Genomic DNA, 19183 nt, shown 5'->3' with positions numbered 1-19183 from the left:
TTATACTATTGTCAGGGCATGATTTCACTATACCAGGTACTTGAGACCATGTATGTTGTTGGGCTATGCAATCTACGAGGGCACAAACGGAGCATAAACCTCCTCATAGGCTGATAACCCATCATGCCATGTTAGAGAAAGCGAAAAATAAATGACTGGATCTGCCCATTCATCCAAATCTGCTCCAGACGAATATAATGGGTTCTTCCTTGAGTCAGGCCTCAACAGCAAGTGGATCATATATTGTACAATCCCTGGTTCACTGGATAGATCTAGGATTAAGAATGGAGACTCCCATCTTTACACGTAGCTAACAAGCTATAGATGCACGACAAATACAGGCAGAAGACAAAAAGGGACTAAAGTGGCCAAACTGAAAGTGACACTAGTGGGACAGATATGTCGCCCACTAGTCATCAGAATGGGCCAAAGCAAACCAAACAACACACTTCCTGACATAAATCTGCTTGAACGTGATGTCAGGGTCGGTGAATGATGTAAAACAAAATCAAATCAGATTATCAGGCTATATTTTAACTTCACGTTGTAGTTTATTGCGATATTCTCCTTACCTCAAGAATACTATCGTAGAAAGCAAAACTTTTAAATTATATCCAGACAACTACAATAACAAAACAGTTTTCATAATAGGGACATCCACATAAAGATGCTGTTTGCAACCAGGGCAGCCTCGTGTCCCTACTGAGTAATGTCCAATAATCTGTTGGGGAAAATATATTGTAAAAAAACTAAATATATATATATCGATAATTTGAAAAACCAAAATTGACCCTCACTTGAACTCCAACTCACTTTTATCCCCCCGCTCATGGCGTCTGTCCGGTTTGTCCTCTGCCGTGATCACCATGTTTAACAATGTGCTCCCGTGTGGCGTTTTTAAGACGGGCTGTAATGACGTGTCACAAAAGAGAGCGCACCAAAGATTTCTTTGTGAGCTCCCCGATGGAAAAAGCAGATGAGCCTCCATTCCAGTCCAGCAATCTGTTTAATCATGATGGAACGTGGAGTGCTTCTCCTCCTCCGAGGGAGCACGAGGGAAACTTCCTGTCTAATTGCTTTTCTCATCAGCTCCACACAAACGTCTATACCTTCCAGCCGATGAAAGCTGTAAGCCCTTGCATTTTTTTTGTTTTTTTCCATTGGCTGGTTTATTATCAAGTCTCCCAAAACACAATGAGCACCCCAGTTAAGAACAAGAGGGTAAACGTGGCCAATTGCCGCTGATGGATTTCTGCTGATGAGTATTCCCCCCCCCCCCCCCCCCCCCCCACCCCCTCGCTCTTTGTCTCAACCCTGGAGGATGCGGCGTCCTAATCCACATCTCCATGAGTCAGGCCTGCTGGATTACGGTATTACCTTTTCACTCAGCCTCGCCTGCGTGACAATGCCGCCTTTGCATCACAAAGCAGCCGGTGATCACGGGCGGATTACAGTGACTCTATGAAGCGGAGAAGCGTTATGTTTATAGAAAACATATTAAGCTCATCAGTGGTGCTGCTAAACTGTCATATTTTGCCACCACAGATTAGAATCGTGCTGTTTTTCAGCTTTAAAAAAAAAAAACCCGTCTCCTGCCTTTTACTGTCACGGTCGGGGGTTATGTGCCGGAGCCTGTAAGTGCTCATGTGGACACCGCTGTCAGTGGAAGAGGAAATTGGAAGCTGAATGCCACACTGGTGGTTTCCGAGAGAATAATACAGCAACACTACCGGCATAACGCTGCTGATATGATTATATTAAACCGCTTCATGGGTCTTTCGGTCATGCTTGCTTTTCACGTGAAGACCTTTCGGAGAGATTGACACTCTCGGCTTTGAGCTAGTGTACATCTGTAAACTCTGTATGCACACGTTTCACCTGTTACCACTGCTCGTATATAACACGCACGCTTGATGCTGGGGTCGGTAATCCTGGAAAAGCTAGAAAGACCCCCCCCCCCTACGCCCCCCGCTGCTCGCCAACGTCTGGGTAATGTCTCTGGGGTGCACCAGCAAATCATTTCATTGTGTTTGGATGACATGATTGGTCGGGTTTATTACAATCCTGCGATTGGTAACGGAAACTTGTTTCCTATTGTTTTTTTTCCCGATTTTAAGTGATTTAGTAATTTCAAGATTTTAAGATTAAAGTTTTTGGGTTTGTAATACACAAGTTCATTTTAAAAATGTTGCAAAAATATGATTGTTGACCTGTTACTCAATTTGTGAGTTGTGAGCCCCAATGATCCCGACGGCACAGACTCACCAACACAAGATGGCCGCACCAAGTATCCGGGTTTGTTTTGGCTTAATCTTTGTACAGTGGAGACCCGTCTTCCATTTTTTATATTTAAAGTCTACCTTTTTCTTAAGCCGGTGGGGCATCCTCTTCATTAAGGTGCATCGTGGGTCAGTATGCTCAACGTTTGAGTTGCAGATGAGGAATTAGAACCTGTCATGTGGCACAAGCTGCTTGTCTAAACAGTCGGCTCACCAGTCAGGTTCATAACGAGCCCCTCGGAGGCCTCTGCCACCGCTGCATCGTGCCGCGCTCCACCACAGGCCACTCGTTTGCTCCCTGCTTTGTATGCTCTCAAACAAACGCCGGGGTTAATGGAGTGCTTGTAATTACATGTAATATTTAATGATCGTGGTGTTGCTCCACCTCCCTCCTCCGCTGCACGCACACACACACGCACACACACACACACACACCTTAATAATTACCCAAGTGTGATCATTAATCCAACATGTGCTTGTTCTGCATGGATGCACAACCAGGACACCTTGGTGAACGGCAGCACAGCTTGCTGCCCTCTGCACAGGTCATTAACTCTTAATGACCATTGTCCAGGTAAATCATGCAGAATTTATCATGGATGCTCTTTCTTTGTGGGGAGTTGTTTGTGTTACTGTCCTCACCCTCCTGCCTCTGTCATTACATTTGAAAGATTACCCACTCACAGCACGTATGGTTCTTCATATGGCACTTATGGCTTTATTGTAACTTTGCAAACATTAAATTAGCTTAAAAAACTTAGTTCAGCATAATGCACATGCAAATAATACGTCTCATTACTAAGCTGCATCATCTCTCCTCTTGAACAGATACACTGCTCAATGCTAATTTCCCTCTGTCCTTGTCCTGCCCTTGCACTTCACTGTCAGGTGACTGATAGTTCAACTCAACAGTTAGTGCAGATTCCCTAATGGATGGAATCTTGCCCTCTGAGCCCCTGGAAGGTGTTTAATGTGAAGCAGCAGTGCAGGATGGATTTGAGTGTATTGACGATGACTCAAACCGTGCTGCAAAAATCTGCAGACTGGAAGTGACTTGAACTAATGACTGAGTGCTACAGGAGAGTAGCTCAGAGCAGCTGCTTGGTGACTGACCTGCAGCTCTATGGGGATGAATATCACCTGAATTTGGCCTCATAACAGGTACAAGAATCGATTTTTATAAGAAATTAAATGCAACATGTGAAAATAGTGTAACAGCAGCAGCAAGAGAGCTGTGTCGTGATGTCAGAACTGGTCTGACCAGAGCAAATTGGGAAAAAGCAGCACTTGAGTGAGTGGGAGAGAGCTTCAGCAGCAGGTCAATGAATCTAACCTCAATTAACGGCATCAGCAGACCCAACAATTTAAAGGATCCTAACTTTTTATGTTTAAAATCAAAGGTCATAAAATGTCGTGAAATAGTTTTCGAAATTTTTAGGGATCTTACATTTTGAGAAGATGACTTATTGGAAGCGATATTGGCCCTTGTGGATTTACCTCTTGCTTATTTCTTCATCAATGTCTGTTAACAGCTAAATGCAAAAACGACCAGATTACCATGACCATTAGTGGTGGTGTTATTATTTAATATAATGCATCAGACTAGAAATTATTGCTATATCATATTTTTCCATAGAACAATATTGTTGTTGATTCAAAACACACTGGCCTGCTCTAATGTTCAGCTTGACGTCCTAAAAAGCATTTCACTTGGTTGGTGCAGATACTGGGAGAATGTGATAAGACACGCTCATGAAACTGGGAAATGGCAAATCCTGTCTTTGATGTGAATAAGCCTGTTTCAAACAAAGTCATGGTTCTTCACTGCAGCGGAGTCCAGTAGAAGCTCTATCTGAGGATGTACAGTACATTTCTTTGGTGTGGTCCTTTAAGTTGACAAAATTATATTCAAACATAGCCTCTGGTACAATGAACAGGCTTCACAGTGTTATGATGTTAGATTTTGAGGAAGAACAGGCCTGGGTTTCACGTCAGCATCGAAGTGAAGACATTTTGCATTGTGCGAAAAATGTGTCAGCTGGAATCATCCTTTTGAGCTGCACAACAATGAGGACGCGGCACATCTTTGACAGGAGAGGAATAGGTGTGGAAAGACGGGGAAAAGAAAGAACTCGCCTTTTTTATTCTTCACTCGACCGTCCCCGGTGAGAAAGACGCTGGAAAGGCCACTGCCTTTCAGACGGCGCCACAGCGAAAACACTTTTCCCTGACGTGATAGCGAGAGACATGAAACACTGATGGGAAGCTTCATTCAGCCGAGGCCCAGTGAAGTCTGAATGACTCTGAGCCACACTGAATTAAGAGGTGGGAACAAGAAGGAAGCGGCTCTAAAGAGAGTCAAACAGTGCGTAAAGACGGACGGACGCTGTTTGATTCTCCTGCTTTCATCGGCCACGGCTCTCTGCTGCTGAATGAACGGGGGGGGGGGGGGGGGGGGGAATAGCATTGAGCTTTTGAAAAGGTGATTTCGAATACAGCAGCTTTCGGTTTATTTGTGGAGGAAACACACAAATACTCCCAGAGTACCGCGAAATATTCCCACCATCTACTCCACTCCGACTTGTTCTTCGTCTTCTCTAAAAGGTTATCAGCCGCCTGCCTCTCCCCGTGTCCCCTGTTGAGATCCTGACAGTCCACCGAGATATCGCAGATGAATGTTTTTTCTTCCGCGTCTTTGCTTCTTAAGAACATTTCGACATTTGACCTTTGTAAAGTTTCAGTACGTATGCAACCTGAGACACAATCCATTGGCAGTGGGTCTGGTTTTACTGGACTCCTGCGAGCTCTGCAGAGAAAGACAATACGAAGGAATTTGAGCAGATGTCCAGATAAAAACTGCTGATAACAGAAAACGTGCAATAATAGATTTTCTTTGCTGGCTCTGCCCCAAGAATGAATCATCACGATGGAAAAATATTACCTGTTTTCACAAACAATTTCTGATGGCTCCTTTTTGTTTACTGGTTTACTAATATCGCATTACGGAAAAAAATATTGTCTTTGGAAATATAATACACAGGCCAGGCAAGTCCGGTCTCAGCACTTACGTTGTTTTATGAATCTGGACAAGTTCAATATACCGCTGCCGTGTGCTGATGCAATTAGATGGAGAGTAGCATAACCTCAAGGCAACTCCCTCCGGTCAGACGGTGGTGACACGTTTATGTAGTTCGCCTGGTTCAGGAAATATTTAGTTCGATATGATCAATAGTGCAGCACTGGAGGCCACTTTGTGAGGAACAGCACTTAATCCTCATTGTAAAACCAATTTTTGTAGACGCAGTTACCAGGGGTTAGAGTTATCCCTCATTCAATAGGGTTGTGTTCTGGAATCTAACGGCAATCACGCAACGGTTCCTACACGGCTGGAACATACAAGAACCAATCACAACACAGATTTTGGTGCCTCGTTTCGGTGCTAAGTGGTTACGGCAATATGAACATCACCACACGTGCCTAGTTGACATAACACTTTGGTGGTGACACAGCACGTAACCTCACTCTACAGTTAACTGGTAGCTTTTCAAATTCCAGTCGACACAACAACAAAATGCAAAAAGCTAAACCGTCGAAATTGTTGCAGTTTTTAACGCAAAAGGATTCCGACAACAGGAATTGCAGCAAATGTTTGAAAATCAATTCAGCGTAAAAGAAACGAACACGACAAACTTAACGAAGCCTCGGCGATGCACGCGTTACATTTGAAAAGGAAACTGCTTGTTTGACTGTTTTCGATCAGCCGGCAGTGTGAGCGCCCCTGGTGGTGAGGAGACAGTTGACAATGAGTTTGGAGCTGGAATATTTACCGTATGAAGCATTAACACTCTTATTTAGATTATTGCAGTGGGTTTATATTGTCAAGGTTAAAGCACTGGAACCATTTTTAAAGAGTTGATTTATAATCTGTATCGGAATATATATATATATATATAATAGCCACACTATCATTCCACCATTTTAGATAAAAATGTGTGACTTGGAGGATTTTAACAGAAAAACCTCAAAGAACACAAACATCGGTGCCAGAGGGAGGAAAGAAGCTGCCTTGTCTTCCAGCTGCATCTGAAACTCCTGCTCTGAACTCTGTGCCAGGCTCAGTGTGCTCTCTAAGGTAAAAGATTATATGCAGAGATGGAATAAGAACACAACATTGAGTATATGCAAGTCGGAGACAAGCACATTCCTTTGCAGACAGTTGTGTAGACTTCATGAATCCTGACAAACGATCAGAGATCTGTTTTTTGTGGGAACACAACATGCATGATGCAAACAGTGGCCTGTCAGTTGTTTCTCTGCCACATGCTCTCGGATGCTCAGCCTGTGCAGTTGGGTTTAAGGGTTTTTTAAAGGTTGTTTTGTTTTTCCCAGCAAATAAAGTGATTTCAAATCAGCGTCTTTACATTCATGAACTCAATACAGGGCAGCTGTGGCTGAAGGGTAGAGTGGTCATCCTCCAACCTGAAGGTCGGCGGTTCGATCCCCAGTCTGACCCATCTGCATGCCGAAGTGTCCTTGGGCAAGATGCTGAACCCTTAATCGCCCCCCATAGAATAACAAAGTGCTGGGATAGATGCACTGTATGAATGTGTGTGTGAAAGGGTGAATGTAAAACTGTACTGTAAAGAGCTTTGAGTGGTCATCAAGACTAGAAAAGTGCTATATAAATACAAATCCATTTACCAAGTGGGTCAAAACTGAGATATTATTGAATATAATATTGTGGAAATCGTACGTTTATCCTACTCCAGATTTGAAAATGTACACAACCAAACCTAGACGCACTTTTCCTGCTTGTTGCTATAACAACATTTATAGGTACACACACTAGACGTGGGCGACTAATTCACACGGGTTTGTTGTGATAGTAAACACAAATAAATCATTAGCGAGTGACACATCTGCCCCAAGGACGTCAGTGGATTCAGACGCTGAAGTAGAGTTTTCTCTCGGTAGATGTCTGAATAAATAATTCAGCTTGAGAGGTTTTCTTTTCTGCGAAACAACTTGTAACAACCTGGAAAGCTGAATTGATCTCACCCGCACTTTTTGATTATTTGCCAGTTTGGCTGGGCAGCTGGTGAGATCCACTTTCAAGCAACACTGTGCAACTTTTTTAGACCTTAAAAATAGCAGCTTCGAAATGAGTTGGAAGATTCACAAACGATTGGAGCCTCGATCGTTCCCATTCCCCGCAGAATGAATCACCCTGTGTGGCTGCAGGGGGCGCTGCTGCTCAGTAAAAGTTACATACTGTTGCTTTAATGTCGCCTATAACTCCTCCTGTTTCCCAAACTTGTAAAAACAGCCATAAATAAACAGAAGGCTACAACTGTCTGAATCTTTAAATATTGTAAAAGTGTCTAGTAAATTACTCACGTTCATTGTAACAAACAGCTTCCTGATTTAATTGAATTGATATTCTGCCGATGTAACATGCGGAATGACAAATGAACTTGCCGGGCAGAAGTTAAATGAATAATTAATCTGTACCATCACTGCAAACTCCAGTCTCGGTCAAAGAATTTTAATTGTCTTAAATTGCTTTGTGTTAAAGAGGCAGTGTCTATATAATGAAACCCACTGATGGATCACTGCTCTTGGTGTGAGAGCAGTTCATATTAATATGTGACGTGATCCTGACTAATAGCTGGGAATAATGTGGGGCTACATGGAGGAAATTAAAAACATACACAACAGGAGCGTGAGTAAGATACTGGTTTCTGACCCAGGAGTTGGTAAAATGTCCCCGGTGTTCACAAAATACTTCAGGTTAGTGGATTTATAGACTTCATCAGGTGCCGGGTTCAAAATAATAATAATAATTTAAGATTTGACTAAATATTTGATCATCTTTTTCCATGGTATAGTCTCAGTTTACTGCTCGGAAATTATGTTCCAGACTGTAAAACAGTCATTCTTCTCAAAGGATGAAATCCTAATGACTTTGCTGATTTGGTTCATTTTTCATTCGGCATCACCACCGCTCAATATTTAATATACAGAGGATGAATCAAAGTGACTGAGGGGACCCATTGTTCTTCTCTTCCATTATAATAAAATAATAAAATAATATTTCTACAAATCCCTGATTATTTATTGTACATTGACTGTACTAGACATTTATTCACTCACAGTCTCTTTTAAACTTTTTGTTTTATTGGGTTTAAATTGTAGTGTATTCCTTTAGCTAATAGATATCCATAGCACAGTTACAAACCATAAATGGTAAGTTAATATTCAGCTTTCTCTAGCATAAGTATAGATCATAATGACATGTTAATATCTTAAGGCGCCTTGAATCTTAAGTTCAAACCTTTAATATCTCCAGATGTGTTCAGTGTGTTTCTCCTTGTCTGAACTATCCTTGAACTGCCTATGGAATAATGAGAGGAGAAATGGTTTTCAGCCGGTCCTTAAATCTTAAGGTACGACACATTCCCAAATTTAGGCAGAAGGCCCGGTTGTGTGACGTCATTATATCTCTGGGTTTGTGGTAAACAACTCCCCTATAAAACGCCTTACCTTGCAGAGTCAAGGCGGATTTTCACCATTTGGCTGTGTGATGTCTCCGAGTCTCTAGCGCTCGTCCTGACCTGTAATACTCTTGTGTAATAAACATTATACTTGTAAGTACTGGGTCCGCGTCTCCTCTCTTCGAACACCGACTTCAACAAGACACTACTGCGGGAAAGATACTATAAAATATCCATGGTTTGTCTGGCGTGTTCAAATTTTACTGTACATCAGTTATTTGTTTGTTTTCAGGCAAAAATAGATCATGTTTACAGTTGCCTGTGCAAATGTTAAAGGAAAAAAAGACTCCAACGCAGTGACCTTCAAGGTGCAGTCTCATATCATGAGGGCATGTGAAGATGATTTGCCTCTGAAATGTTACTTAGAATACCGAGTGTTTTAAAACCCCACATTAGAATAAACCTCCAAATCTGAAACTAACATAGTCTCTCCAGCATCAATACAAATAACTCACCTGCAAAGTTGAGCTGGCGGATGAGCTTCAGCAGATGAGTGCCGTTGATGGGATCCATCCTGGCGCACAGGCCGACTTTCCCTGGGCACAGCTCCTGGTGCATGTTGTGCAGGGCATGTGCCATCGCGTAAACAGCATCGATAACAAACTGCACCTTCCCTTCCTGCTCATAGTTCGAATCCTTTCCTATCCGCTCCTGATCTGTAGGACACAGACATGTAGATATATGTATTAAGTTGACACATTGCATTTAAACTATCGGTTATTTGGTACAATCATGCAATTAAATGCATTTCAATTCATTAGGAGGCAATGCTGATTTTAAAAAGATAAATGGGATGGTAAATGTTCTGATACCTATATATATCTATGCTGATTATATTATAAATATATGTATTGAGGCTTGATATTTTTTAGTGGATGTTTTTCCAATTAAATTCAAATATACCACACTTGAATTAATACATTTTAACACATTTTATATAAAATTCATACATAGATGAACATTTACTGTTTTATTCTGTTGAATACAAGTTTCCATCTAAGTTCCTATCGACATATTGTACTGATTTGTCTGTGAAAGGTTCATATGGTCCAATAAAAAAATCAGCCAACCGATAAATGGCTGAGGCTCCGATTTAAATTATGAAAACTGAGTCTCTGTGGTCGCCCATTGACTCATTGTTAACACGGTCAAGTTCGAGGTGAGTCACAGCTTCGGATCCGTGTAGTTAAGCGATGGTGTGAATAAAGAAGTTTTTTACAGAAGGGCTTAAAATACTAAATCAGGAAAAAAAATCTGCAATTCTCTCTCAACACAATCACGCAATCAAGATACATTTATTCAGTTAAACACTCGAGTGGTTTCTCTGAGTGGCTCCGTCTTAAAGAATGATCTACTGGGGAGTCTGTGCCCGACCCGAATGGGCAGCGCATTAAGTGCCTGTTCCAGACGACAAATATGAATAATGGTACCAGGAAGAACCGAAGAGTAAGTTGAGGAGACTGCTTCTGTTTGCCCACAAGTCCCTACAGCCTTTATTTATCAACACTTCTCTGCTGTGTCACCATCACTCAGGGGAGAAGCTCGGGTCGAACCCAGCAGCTCGGTGCAAACCAGTTGGACTGAGCTGGGCCGTCTGATGGGAGAGAGCGTGGCGTCCGTCCAGGAGGCATCGCTCCTCACCGAGTCTCATTCTCTCCGTGCAGAAGGAGGCTTGCCTCTCGCAATTAGCTAGAAGGTAAATATCTGCATTGCTGCAGAGGAGCGAATCAATGCCAATATCTGAAGTGCAAGGTTTTCTCCTCGGGGGAAATCTCATCACTTGAAAACAAAAACTCTCTCTGGTCTGCCCTGCAGGAATACACAGACTTTGCAAACATTAAGTCTTGGACCTACACGTCTATGTCATTAACTATTAACTACGCTGTGCAATTTTCTATTAGCAACTTCAAAAAAAACTGATAAATGCTCTAAATTAATCGAATCCCTGAATCCCGACTTGTTTCACAAAGCGTCCATATGTGAATTCTGTCTTTAGGGCTATTGCAGGAATGTATTTAGAAGTCAATACGGGGAGAGAGGCAGGAAATGGAGTCATCCATTCACAGGACAGGGATAATCTGCTCATGGGCTTAATGTAATAACTTGTGATAGGAGTTTATTAATCCTGGCCCAGGTTGTTTCTGGGCTCCCACTGATTGTTAATTGCTGAGAGAACGAGGGTTCAGAGGCGGAGATACAACATGCCAATCCCAACTTCTGCTTTGTCCTCGCGAGCAGCGTGTCTTAAAGCTGTATGTGCACAGCAGGTGAGTTCCATTTGGATTAACAATGGGCTAATTACCAGGGATGAGCTAATGATAGAGCTGCACATATTTATATATCTGCCAAATGGAATCCAGCACGTTAATAAGGGCACAGCGGGGAATCTGCAGGTGAGACTTTAAAAATAATAACTGAAAATCCAGTTTGAATTAATCAGTGTCTCGAGCAGAAATGTGAAATAACACATTATAGTTAAAATGACAATATGGTCAAACGTGCCCAATTGGTTCGGATAATGTAAAGATTAAGAGTTTTTCTGATAAATCGTACATAGTTATTATTATTGTTGATGTTTTTGTTGTTGTTGTTATTGGTTTTGAATGATTAAATGTAAGTAAACATAATTCATGGTGGGATCGTTAATAAATTAAGATGTGCTATTTACATGTCGTTCACTAATCCCTCTATCTCCTGGCTACAGTTTGGATAACCACACACGTCTCACAGAAAAAGAATGTGTCACTGATGTGCAGAATAATAAAATCAACAATAGAAAATATAATGCAAACTGTCCTGACTTCAAATGTATGTTGTTGGATGTGTATTCACATCTTACATGAATTCATCTAGAGATACAGAAACTAAACACTGACGGGAACAAGGTGACAGCAGAACACATTGATAAGTCAAGTGTGTTTTGAGGGAATGTCAATTGTCACATTTTGATAAAATAATACAATTTGAACATATGTAAACATTCAAATAAATGTGCTGTTACGCTTTCTTCCCACTTATGGTTACAGCACATTCTTTTTTAAATGGAAATCTCAAAGGACCATCATAATGATGATGAAGCCATGCACTGCGTGGCTTCAATATGTTTTACGCCTCGACATTCTGGACATGTGGATAGCAGTGCTTCACATTTTGCAGCAGAAAAGTCATTTATCATGCAACATCTGTCCCCTTAAGGTTCAAGCAATTTCAAATCGCCCCTTCAGTCTGGAAAAAAAGCTCTAACCCCCCCGAATCGGCCGAGGTCTCCGTCTGTCAGCCATCGTTCATCTGCCACATCTCTCCGGCTCCGACCTCGGACCAGAGGCGCTTTAATGTCCCTGATTATCTCATGAGCTTTTTGAAATGCATGAATTATCGTTGGAGGTTACGGCTCGGTAATTAAGGGCCACGGGGCCTTGATTGGCCCGAGATTGTCACAGTTCGGCCGGCATGCTCGTGCCACGGGGAATCCTGCGAGCCAGAGTGAGTGTGAGAGCGATATTTCTCTTGCACGCTTGGCAGGCCACCCACACCAACTTTTGTCCCCCCCCCCCCCCCCCCCCAGACCTCCCTCCATCCCCCCCTCTCTCTCCCCTCATTGGCATTTTGGCTCCCTCTCACACACATTTCCCAGGGCCGGCGTTTTGCTTTCAGAGAAATCCGTTCAAATTAAGCAAAGCAGAAGCAAAGTGTTGGTGTCTTCCGCTCCGAGGTGTCACACAAGACGTTTTGTGACAGTGTGTGTGGGCTCGTGATCTTTGACCTCCTTTTTTTTCCCCAGCTTGTGATTGGCCCCAGGACATTTAGTCTTTTCCTGCCAAAGCAGTTGGACAGCCTGTTAAATTAATGTGACACCACTGCCATGTGTGCTTCTATTTCTTTGTCTTTGCGTGTCTATATAAACAGTCTATACTGTAAAATCCATATTGCTTAACTATGTTTTGTTATATGTATTTTTATATAAGACAATAAAGGCCTAGTACAGAACAGCAAAGCTAGGTTTAGGCCAATTACCACATTTGTTCATAATTGACGAATTAACTCATTACAACATTATCTGTAACCTTTTGAAGAAGAAATGAAAATATGTTAACATTATGAATATAAAAGATTCTTTTAAAATATACAATTTACACCGTAATGACACGTGAGCCAAGGCCCATCAGTCCCCGTATGAAACCACATTCAAATCCACTAGATCTGTTATTTTTCAGAGGAATAAACATAATGTTGAAAAACTTTTATCACGAATTGTTAAAGAAAGTGAAAATATCTCCTGGATCCGCCCCCTGAACCGATCCACACTGGGTTTCTCCTTCATGCTGCCGTATCCTCCCACAACATTTCAGCTGAAACAATCCATATTTTTGTGATTTTTGTTTTCGTTTTATCTGAATATGAATAAGCTTGATTAAACTCATCTTGTTTCGTGCTATGTACAACACAGGTCTATGATTTCCTTTGTAGAAAATAATTACCAGTAATTTTGCAGTCATTTCCCTCAAATCATTTTTTGATTTTTGATTTTTGATTTTTGATTTAATTTCATCAAACAAAAGAATATCCCCCTGCAGCCGACTTGTAACCTGTCCAAAATACCCCCCCCCCCCCCCCTCCTCTCACCCACTGCATGCTGGGAAAGGCTCCAGCCACCAACAACCCCGAGCAGGATAAGCGGTTTAAAGAGGTAGCTGCTCGGATGAAGAAGCAGAGCACACGCTTGCTTTATCTGCATTGCCGTGTTACCTGCTGCTCCCCCCCCCCCCCCCCCGACCTCATTAATACACAGGAGAAATAAAAAAAGAAGCCTATATGAGATGGCTCCTGCTCCGCCGTACCTTCTGCCTTCAACATTAATCAATATCAGTTTTACATCTCCTTCATTCACACATGAAAGACCAGTCTCTCTCTCTTCCCCCAGTCACTCATGCCCTCCTTATCCTGTGATCACGTCAAAGCAGCCGAAACCCACTCAGGACACAGATAAATCTGCAGCAGGCCCCCGTGTGCTTCTTTCTCTTCAGCTGAGAGGCCGGTGTCACATTTGAACCTGAAACCAACTGGGCCCGCGAAGCTGAGTCTGTAGTGACGCTCAACACCTAGAGTGTCTCTAATGGAACAGTGACAGAGGAGAGTCTTTATAATGCTGCTGTGAGTGTGTGTGTGTGTGTATGTGTGTACATGACGTCAAACCCAGCAGCTCCCGGAGATTATAAAGAATAAAAAACATCAAGTACACAAACGATTAAAGTACAAATACTTAGTCAAAGAGACCAATCATTTACTCTTATACTGACCTCGACTGGGTATTTGATATCTTAGTGTGTAGTGATCACTTCAGACATTCATCATATCTGCTGTACCTTACATACTCACATTATTCAACATCTCACGACAGATTACATCCTTTGTTCATATTTCTATGTTTGAGTCACTTCCTCCATCAGCAGTTGTTTGTTGGTTTATTTGTTTGCATCATGATGCAAAAACTACACAACTGATTTCCATTACAATTGTCAGAAGGGTGTAACTATAGCGGAGGAAGAAACTATTACATTTTTTTCCTTTGTTTTCACTTTCTTATAAAAATTAGGTTTATATCCGACCTGTTTTAAAGATTTACATTTTCTGCATCATTATTTATTCTGGAGTACATTGAGTGTTTGCTAACCTGCTTCCTGTGTAGACTTTTGCTAAATAGACCTGATTTGACTTTCGTGATATCTCTATGACTTCAGGGGCGGATGTATACAAAGCTCCTCAGAGTCAAGACTACAAGCATTTGGATGAACAGCAGCAGAAATATGAATCCTCTTTGAGCCAAATGTAGATGCTGGGATGCAGATTCTTCCATATTTGACATTAATAAAGTTATAGTGAAATTTAACATTAATTTACTGATGTGCTGTAGTGACGTACTAAGTTGAGGTTCTTTTAATTTGAGTACTTCAGTCAGAGGTAACTTCATGCTTCTGCTCTTTTTCATCTAAGAGGTAAATATTGTGCATTCCACTCTCCTTTTCCTTTCCAGTGAAAACCACGTTCCTATAATTTGGTCATTTTTAAGGTTTTTGATAAACTAGAGTTTTAAATGTTTCTTGATTGCTCCAGGAAAACTTCACCAGCTAAATAAACAATTTGAAACCCAAGTATTTGAAATAAATGTTTGTAAACCCAACAGTAAAAAAGGGGATATTATTCTCAACTTTAACCATTTCCAGCTGTAAATTGAAAAACACGTTAATAAAGCAACTGGTTTGATAGTAAAACCTAAAAAAGGAATATTTCTCCTGGTAATGATTATATGAGTGAGGGTTTAAATGAAGGGCTTTTACATAGAGTGGGGAATGTTCACAGTGGGGTCTCAGTGCTTTCACTAAAGTAAGGTTTTGAAAGCAGGACTTTTCCTCCTGCACTGGAGTAATTATGAGCACGTGCTCCGAGCGTTATCCAGGCTGTTGATCAGTCGGCACACTCCTGAACCGTCACCGCCGCCCCCCGAGGAGCTGGCTGATGTTCTCGCCTCAGTCTCCGCTGGCAGGTGCCCCAGGGTCACTCCTACCCATCTCAACACTAACTCATGTATCAGTATTATCTTTATCCACCTGAGGGTTGTTAGCCCACACATAACCCTGCGTGTCATCTCCTCAGAGTGCTTAGCGCTGGGATTTACAGCCTGTGAACACAACACCAGCTGTTGGCCCAGCAGCCCCTTGCACCTCTGGAGGAAAAGTTGTGGTCCATCACCGGCGTGTTTGGTGAGTCTCGGGTGTTTCAGCAGTTCGGCTTTATCTCTTCACTGTTTGGCCTCAAAATGTTCATGTGAAAAATCATGAGGCTTTAATTAAATATACCTCATCAACCAAGAGTGTCTAGATTTTTCAGTTTACCTCTTTCGCTGATCACTGAACATTGTCACAGCACACGTAGGTAAATGATGATCACACGATTATATGTAAATGTATGTCAACACCTCCATTTATAACAATACGCATATGTCAGAATTATAAAGCTCTTTGTGGCAGTGGCAAGATTCCTCTTTGATTTGTTTTTAGGGATACAGATAAGAGACGTCTGGATTCTTCAGTCGGTCAAAATAACAGATGATTTGAGCCTTTAATCAATGTTTATGTTTTCCTATATGATTGCTCTACTTTTTCTGAATACAAAATACATATAAGATATGCAGTGATGTTTACAATTGAAAAAGAAGCTTATTTTCTTTGTTCCAGTTCAATATATTTGATTGTTTTGTTAATAATAAGATTTATAGGCTTAATCACTATATAAATTCAATGACTCTATTAAATGTCTTTGTCATAAATAGTTTGACAATAACATCTTAAGGAAGCGTATATAATATCAAAAACAATCCATATCGGTCAGGCTCTAATATAGTTATATATGATTCTTCATGGTATATGCAATTTACTTTATTCAGCATTTGGAATATGGAGTATATTTTGTGATAGACTAAAATCTAACTCAAATGAGAAACATCATAGATAAAATAATCAGATGGTAAGGTCTACTAGTGGATAATTGAGTTAATTATCAGACAAGCTATCTATCTGACAAAAAAATATACAATATAAATAGTTATCCTAATCATTTAAATATTTCAAAATGTCTATAAACCAGTTCTGCTCACAGATTGGTCTGTTACATAAACATTAAAGAGACACATATAAATAAAGCCAAAACCCCCATATATAATATCACCCAACCATAATGGACATTAGCCTTTACTATTGGAATGCAGTACTTTGAAAGCAACACGATTAGTTGCAAGTTTATTACGTTCATATCTTTATAACTAATAAGAGTCTAATGCAACAGCTGTGCTATAAATCCTGATATATAAGCTCTGAAGGTTATGACGCTTGGTTTTTACTTCCACTGTTTTAGAGATGATATTCAATTAACTTTATTGTCACTCTGCAGTCTGTGGTGCTGTTGATCTGAGCTTGATCGTGAAATGGGTTCCTGATATTTCATCCAGTCCCTTTATGGGAATGATAAACTTTAAAATCCCATTTAAAAGTCACTTGATAAACATTTTCCAGAGCAAACAAATAAAACCTGGTGGCTCATGAAGCCACAGCAAGACGATATACAGGGTGGGGGCGGGGGGGACTGACCTGTAGCCTCCCTACAGATAACTGTTGTCATCTAAAGTACAGTTCCCACAAACAAAGCCACGGCGTGTTTGTGTTTGTGAACACCCCTGTGTGTGTTTGTGTGGACAGTGCTGCATGCAGATTGTGTGTGCACACATCTGGCTCCAGGGCAGTGTGGTGGCTCGGTGGTTAGAGCCGCCATCTCCTAGAACGAGGTCATTACTCTGATGCACTTGGATTCCCCCGGAGTTTGTGTTGTTTTGTCGCCTGAAGACATGTTAGTCAGTCCGACTTCGAGACACTCAAAGTGTAACTCTCCAGGATGAACGTGAAAGTCCGACATTATATGAGGTGAGCAGACAAAAAGAAAAGAATCAAGTACGACTGTGTTCAATCAGGAAACGTGTTGACATGGACCTTCATCATTCCATGTGTATTGCAAAAAATGAACTAAGAGTGGTTCAAACTTATTTTATAGTTGAAGAGTAACTTTTTGCAGACCTGTCTAAGACTCCATGACCTTAAATGTTTACGACCTGAAACCTGTATGACCTTTCTATTACCTATTGACTGTCCAAAGAACCCAATGGAAATGTATGTAAATCATTTGTTACTGTGCTAGTTCCTGTCTTAAACTACCCTACAGAACCAGTCTGAACTGGCTCAGGCAAACCTCCTTGTACTCCTATATAAGACCCTTGACTTTGACTGTTCTCCATCTTCACTCTGAGATCCTTGTGCCTCCCTGTGTTGATCCTTTCTGCAGAAAGCCCCTTATTAAAAACACGTAGATAACTTTCTTTTCTTTCCAGAATCTTGTATCTCCAGATTTCCATCACACATGTTAAATATTACCTGACGAAAACATGGAGTAAGGTTAGAGAGCTACTTGCCTACACGTATCCATCTTGGCTGAATTGCCCTGCAGCAAATAACCACTCTGCAAGATGCAATACGCACAAGAACAGTAGAGGCAGATATATGTCCTGTGGTCTATCCACGTCACATCTATTATCACCAACGTCCTGATTGTCTCCCCAGGAATCCGTGTGTAATGACGCACAATGGATGTAATCACTCCACTCATGTAATAAGCATGTCTTCGATCATGACGTGCGCTCATCTGTGAGACGAAGCCCCCTCTGGTCCACGCTGATCAGTATTAGTGCAGCGAACAGTGACAGATTCCTTTCGAGTCAATAAACTGGAAATTAACACAATGGAGGATTCTTTGAGGAAACCCCCCCCCTGATAACACAACTATAATTCTCCTCTTTTAAACAAATGTTGAGCTGCGTAAATGGTGTTTAAAGCTGAATAATAAAACTGAAGCATCAACCAGACCACCTGGGACATTCACATGTTTCAGCCACGTGGGCCAAATGAACCAGACTCAGCAGAAATGAACTGTAATAGGCCGGCGCTGCTGTCAAAACACATTCACCGTGAGCCAAATAAGTCAAGTTCCCTTAAGACATCAAAAGAGAGCGTTTCCAGGTTTGGTTGGAAACCCCCGAAAACAAGAAGAACATAAAACAGAGAGAGAGAATATCTTACTTGTGCACTTCTTCAGCCCGGAGCCTTTCTTCACGGCGTGACGGCTGAGCTTGCAGCTGAAGTTGTTCTCCCAGAACTCGGCGAACCAGATATTCCGTCTGTTGTTCTCCAGCGTTCGGCTGATGAAGTAGCGATCAAACCCTAAGACAGGGGTTCATTGTCACGGATGCAGTCAGTGTGAGTGTGAGCTGACGCGGCTTCAGTCTGTGAGACAGAGCTCTGTTGTTTTTTTTTCACACAACGTTAATTAGCCGTAGACTGAATAGATAAATTGGCTTTGTTGCTGCGTTTGATTGATTTGGTTGTTTTTTGAGATCTGATGATCGTAACAGTTACAGACGGCTCAGCTCTGTCTCACATCAACATCATGGTTCACTGATGGACTGTGAACAAAGATGGACGACATGACAGCTCCCCAACAGTGAAGCCAAAGCGTCTCCACGTCTGCCCTGTGGTTGGCTGGAGTAGGCGTCAGAAACCCCGCCTCCTCCATGTTAGTGGATGGGAGATGGACCAAATTAAAAAGCCAAATAACGCATAATTCTTTATCAATTGAGGTAGATCTTATCACACTGTTGTTAGTGTTAATTATTATGTTGAATTTGGTTTTAATTAGATTATAAGATAAGATTAATTTGTGATGGTGGAGATCATGTAGCACAGCACAGACAAG

At 41.5% G+C, this 19183-nt stretch overlaps 1 protein-coding gene across 2 annotated transcripts in view; it reads right to left on the bottom strand.

Moving 5' to 3' along the window:
* LOC128456044 (metabotropic glutamate receptor 4-like) overlaps positions 1–19183 on the bottom strand; it is a 122391-nt gene that overhangs the window by 15475 nt on the left and 87733 nt on the right. For both annotated transcript variants that reach the window (XM_053440079.1, XM_053440086.1), the window contains exons 5-6: positions 18511–18651; positions 9289–9489 (exon numbers count right to left, since the gene is read on the bottom strand). In XM_053440079.1, coding sequence (XP_053296054.1) covers positions 9289–9489; positions 18511–18651 — 342 coding nt within the window. The remainder of the gene's footprint in view (positions 1–9288; positions 9490–18510; positions 18652–19183) is intronic.

This window comes from Pleuronectes platessa, chromosome 2 (genome assembly GCF_947347685.1).
Source record: "Pleuronectes platessa chromosome 2, fPlePla1.1, whole genome shotgun sequence".
NCBI classification, from domain to species: Eukaryota; Metazoa; Chordata; class Actinopteri; order Pleuronectiformes; family Pleuronectidae; genus Pleuronectes; species Pleuronectes platessa.
The sequence above is the reverse complement of the archived record's forward strand: the minus strand, read 5'-3'. Positions and strand labels throughout refer to the sequence as shown.